Genomic DNA, 5,909 nt, shown 5'->3' with positions numbered 1-5,909 from the left:
ATCACTCGACTATAAAACTCAAGTTCAAGTTGCAACCGTCAAGTAGAAATGTCTCAATCCATAACATTGTAAATGATGTGATATATAAAGTAAATATGACCTTGCCCATTTTTAACTTACTTCTATCCTCACAATTATTTATTTTTATGTCATAGTTAAAATTATATCTTTGTTGTGTTAGGGAATAAATTTGAGCGATCATTAAATGAAAGAATTGAAGTGTTAGACAAGCCTATGTTCCCAAGCCAAGCCCTTTGATTGTTGTTGTCACACTTTGTATGTAAAAGCTATTGGCAAGATGTTGAATATATGATGCATTGAACGCTTTTCTAATACAAAACTTATATATTCATTGTTTCCATTAGATATATGTTTGTATTTATAAAGAATATACTTATATGTTCATTATTTCTATTTAACATATGTTTTCACTTCGTGATTACTATTTCTTACAACTTCATTCTTCCCTCTTTCTTGTCAAGCCTATTTGCATCAGCCTTAGAGGATTCTAAATGAAAGTTGAGTGATTCCTTAAAATTGCGGAACACACCAAATATTTTAGAATATATAAATCATTAAGACAAAAGGATATTTATATTTAATTTAAAAATTATTAAAAAAAAAATCAGATCTAACAATTTAGGAAAGGAAACAAAGGTGAAGCTAGACTAGGCGTATGAACCGAGTTCACCAAAATGAATATGAATAAAAGAGTAACCTCTTCAAAATAATTATTAATATAAGCATAATATTCAATTAATAAAGAATTATAGATTCTAGACTAATATAAATGGTTTAATCCATGAACATGACAAATGAATATTCAATTAAAAGTAAAGTTTATGAATATTTGTAGATCATCGTGTATGGCATTGATAAAATTAGAATTTTGATGCAAGTTCTTAAATAATCTATAACTAAAGAACTAAAGTATGAGGTTCTAGACTCAAGTACAATTGTATCAAGCCATCACATTGTAAATTACATTGTCTATAATGTAATTATGATCTTTTTTGCAATGATATTTATTTTCATGCTATAAACTTGTTTCTAACTATTGCCTTATCGACCATTATTCTTTTCTTATGTCACAACTAAAATTATGCAATATTAGTGTTAGAGAACATATTTGAAAGATCACTATGCAGAAATTAAAGTGTTAGACAAGTCCTTATGCCTAAATCAAACCATTTTTTATTTTTATTTTTTTAAAATAAAAAAGATGTCAATAAAATATTGAAGATATGATGCATTGAATGCTTTTATAATGCAAAGATTCTACATGCTTAAAGTAAATGCGTCTTAACTATACTTAAAATTCTATTTCAATTTCCACGTATAGTACGACAGCGCGGCAATAACGATAATAAGAAGTTTTATTCAACGATAAGGAAAAGATGAGATAATAGATCACATCAAATTAAGCTTCAGAAGCCTAGGCGAATTTCTTCTGAATGTAATCGGCAAGCTCTTGGGTGATGCGGAAGGCCTTGGCCAATACGGAATCTGGGAGAGGAGGATCCGCTGCAAACAGAGAGTTGGCGATTGTCTGAGCTCCCGGAAGCTGGCTGCTCAATGCAGCTATGGCCACCGCATTTTCATGCCCCACATTCTGCTGGAAATGCACAAGTGCCTTCGGAAACACAAACACATCTCCCTTCTCCAACGTTTTGCTGAAAAACTTGTTGGCGGTGTCAATGAAACCCACAAGAAGCTGGCCTTCCAGCAAAACAAGAACTTCGGTGGCTCTTGGCTGTGTGTGAGGAGGATTTATTCCACCCACAGCGTAATCGGCACGGACCAACGATAGGATTAATCTACCGAAAAATGTACCAAAAAGTTTTAATAATTCAATATTCACATAATTCATGTGGATGATGATGTAAAACCATTGTCTAGATCTGTAATGACAATGAAAATGAGAGGGTAAAAACTTTAGTCCTATTATTTAAAGAAGGGAGAACATATTGATATAATAAATGTGGTGTTGTCATAACCATTTAGTTTTAATAACTACAATAACTACCTCTTAACTATATAACAATGTAATAAAATAATTATTGTCATAATCATTTAGTTTTAATAACTACATTAACTATCTCTTAACTATATAACAATGTAATAAAATAATTGCCTATAACAAATTTTTTGGTTATTAATTTTTTCTTGGAAATGTACCTTTATAATGTCAAATTTACCTTCGCAACATAACCCACCTCAAGGTTTACAAAATATAATATTCTTAGAAGAAACAAATCCTAAATTAGGTGGAAGTCCATCAAGCTACCTCATGACCATCATAACGGTGTAGCTTTGAGCTGAATTCTTGAGTTATTTTTGTCTAAAATATTGAATAATAGATTCCTAAATTATTGAAAAACTATCCATAATAAGTGGCAATTATAGAGCTCTATTATGTTATCTCTTGAGATCACAAGAGTGTAGTTCCTAATCTCTATCTCTTGAAATCTTGTGTAGTAATCTATATGAAGTTCAACACTACATCACTTAATCATCTATAAATATCAAGCATCATAATATATGTATTTTAGAATCTATCACCAATTAAAATAAAGAAAAAAGGAAATAATATATTATTCTAATGCAAGGTCCCATCTCAAGGTAAGAAGCTAACTTGAGATGTTGGCAATTCCCTTATCCTCTAATACCCCAAGCTCCCAATTTAAAATTAATAAGAATCCAAGTCATGGGAAGATGAAGGCTTTGGTTCACCAAGGAAATAGGTAGCACCACCTCCTAGAGTTGACTTAATATGATCTAGACCCTATGTCCCAACTAAAAGAGTTTCACTACAACTTACCATCTCAATAATATCAATAACATGTGTTTCTATCACATCCTCATAATAATTGTATGAAGATTTTTCTGTGCACTTTTTGTAATCAATAATCGTATTATTGAGATCTTTCCCACTACATCCAAAACATTTTACCCAATTGAAACATGCCATATTTTGTGACCTTATTTTTATTTACATCAAAATTTGCCCACATGAAACATGCCATCTTTTGTGACCTTTTTTTAATTTATATCAATGTGTTTTGAAAAGGTCGCCTCAAGATCACATAAATCCTAAATTATGCAATGCTCATTATTATAGGCTATAAGACGATATTTACCTATCTCTCTATTAAAATTTGAATTAAATGAGGCAACTTTGTAAACATAAAATGGATCCATTGCAAGGGTCTTACCTATCTTGTGAATGGTTGTGTGCAAGATAGGTACCTAGCTTCCGTGTTCTTAAATTGTGAAAGATCAAGAAGAGAAATAAAGGAATGTTGATTATATTTTGAACGGTGATGGGATATAATATATTTGACTATCATATCCAATTACCATTATAAAATTCAAACTCTATGTGAACCCCTAATGTAACTAGCATAACAAATCATAGATATAGTTAATAGCACTCTCAATTGTAAAACATCAACTCCATGTTAGAATAATATAGTAATTCCTACTACTTTCTAGTATAAGGAGAATTTTTACTATTTTAAGAAATTTTAATGTCAATATTAGTTTGTTATTTATAAAAGTTATATTGGTCAGCCTAAGATGATTCCATAATTTACTTTATGACTCTTAAAAACCTCTATATAGAAAGGCTATATAAATCATTTTGACACAAAGAAGCAAGTGAATATAATTAAATTGTGTAGTAAAAACTTGATATTTATATCTATTTATCCTCTTCTTGTCTCTCCCCACTAAAAAGTGGCACAAAATCTCAGATGAGAATGAATTTGAAGGCCAAAGGAGATTAATTTTGTTCTTCATTATAAGAAAATGAGAGGGAATTATTGACAAAGATTTCATTGTCACTTATCACCATTGGAATAAACTATTGTAATTGTTGAAAGGGACAACCTGTATAAAATGGATTTCACTACCAAGTGGATCTTTTTATAGAAATAAGTCAAATGGATATTAATGTAAAGAAAATATCAAGAGTTGTTGGAGCATTTAAAAATGACACCACTAAGTAAAATACTAAAGCTACCAAAGGATTTTTAAGTAGCTAAAATTTATTTGAAGTAAAAATTATTGTATAGAAGTCATATAAGGTTGAGGTAGAAAGGATCACTAAACCTATGTTTAAAATTCTTTAAAAAAAAATTGCATTCCCCAAAGGAGAGTGATGTTATTGTAAAAAAAGTATAGGAGTTTTCAGCCATCTTTATGTTGTTCACTAGAAATAAAATAAGTTTCCATTAGGTAAAGAGGGAGAGGACCTAAAATATTTTACAAAATAGTTGTTCAATAACTAGAAAGGGATATCACAAGCGGCGTGGAAGTAAGAAACTTTAAAAAGTAAATAACAAAAATGGACTAACTAATATTAAAAAAACAATAAGGGAGACCAAGAAAAGACCAAATGACACAGAAAAACTAGCTAATGATTACATAGAAGATTGAGGCCCTTCATGACCTTCCACTACTCATTAATAATTTTTAACTTATCCATGAAGGATGGTTCTTTGATTACATCATTGTCCAAATTTTCTTTGTCTTTACCATTTCTGTTGGATCCCTACGTGGAACAAGTAGATATATCCTCCAACTCAACTCAATTATATTTAGCATTCTTCACCAACTCCCGCTGAAATAACAACAACAATATAGTCATATTTTTCACCATTTCCATTATGAACACTATATTGTCTTGCATATTTTTGATAATTCTATTTTAATTGGCCTTCAGACTATGAATAGTCTACTCTATATTCTACTTGTCCTCCCTTGAATCAACACAAGCTTTATATTAACCACTTCCTCCTCTAATATTTCCCATCTATCAAACTTATATGAAAACCCCTCCATAGAATACTAAGTCTCTTCATCAATTGACTATGTATGCCACTCAACAGCCTTAGCCAAGGCTAAGGTCTCTAATTTAGTTATGTTAGCCTTAGTAATATGTAGCTAAGACAACATGAACTATAGGATATCATTCTAGAGATTGTAGGATTTGAACAACTTGTTCACTTTAAGACTTAACTCCTTATGGAGATTGAAACAAAGAATATGATTAGCTCATTGGCCCAACATTCCCAAACTCTGAAACACTGCCCTTATTGGAGAGGAATAAGGGTTAACAATATATTTGATAATAGATAAGGAAGTAGTAATGGAACCTTTAAAGTAGGGGGAATAATTTGAACTATATGTTAGCAATAGACAAGAAGGAAGACTGAGAGGGCGGGGGGGTGAATCAGTCTTCACTCGAATACAAAACTTAATCCCAAATCATAGAGCTGATAAACTACAGTAACAACAAAGATAAGAAAATTGATAGCACAACACACAACACCAAGATTTTGATGTGGAAAACCTAGTTAAGGGGAAAACGGCGGTGGGAACCTACCCATAGTAATATGATACTTTGCAATAGTATGTGAAAATGTTACAATGGGAAATGCACATACATTCAAGCTCACTTCCTAGAGCTCACTGCTCAAAAGATGATGGCCTGAAATTATACAACCCTTAGGGAAGTATTACTGACTTACAATAGGATTCAAGATACAATCTAGAAAAAATGAACTGAAAGAATAACATCTCCAAATGCCTGATTATAGTTTTGGTTAAGCACAGATGTCTACTCCGCAACACCAATCTCTCCTCAATCTTAATACCAAAGGATAAATCACTTGTTCTCACATAAACCTCTCTCTGATAATGTTGAGATAACATCGACACCTAAATTACATGACAATATCACCTATATATATAAATAATCAACCTTGATAACAAGGTCGGCCAAACCCTCAACTCTCAATTACAACACACGATACAAAGATTGACCACCAGAGAAATATATTGGTTTACATAGAATAACATTGACCTCAAAAAAATTCCAAAATGTTCAACTCCATTGAAAGTCA

The 5,909-nt window shown here is 31.3% G+C and overlaps 1 protein-coding gene across 1 annotated transcript; it reads right to left on the bottom strand.

The window, feature by feature from the left end:
- Positions 1-1,435: 1,435 nt before the first annotated feature.
- On the bottom strand, positions 1,436-1,870 carry LOC131058288 (germin-like protein 1-1). Its single transcript, XM_057992165.2, has one exon. It carries the CDS (start codon positions 1,868-1,870, stop codon positions 1,436-1,438), a length of 435 nt encoding a protein of 144 aa, XP_057848148.2.
- Between the last annotated feature and the right edge of the window lie 4,039 nt (positions 1,871-5,909).

Source organism: Cryptomeria japonica, chromosome 3, assembly GCF_030272615.1.
Source record: "Cryptomeria japonica chromosome 3, Sugi_1.0, whole genome shotgun sequence".
NCBI classification, from domain to species: domain Eukaryota; kingdom Viridiplantae; phylum Streptophyta; class Pinopsida; order Cupressales; family Cupressaceae; genus Cryptomeria; species Cryptomeria japonica.
Note: the sequence above shows the minus strand (reverse complement) of the source record. Positions and strands in the feature narration are given on the sequence as shown.

Excerpts from the sequence above, each read along its gene's own strand:
- LOC131058288 (XM_057992165.2), bottom strand. The coding sequence starts at position 1,870 with ATGAATTATGTGAATATTGAATTATTAAAACTTTTTGGTACATTTTTC.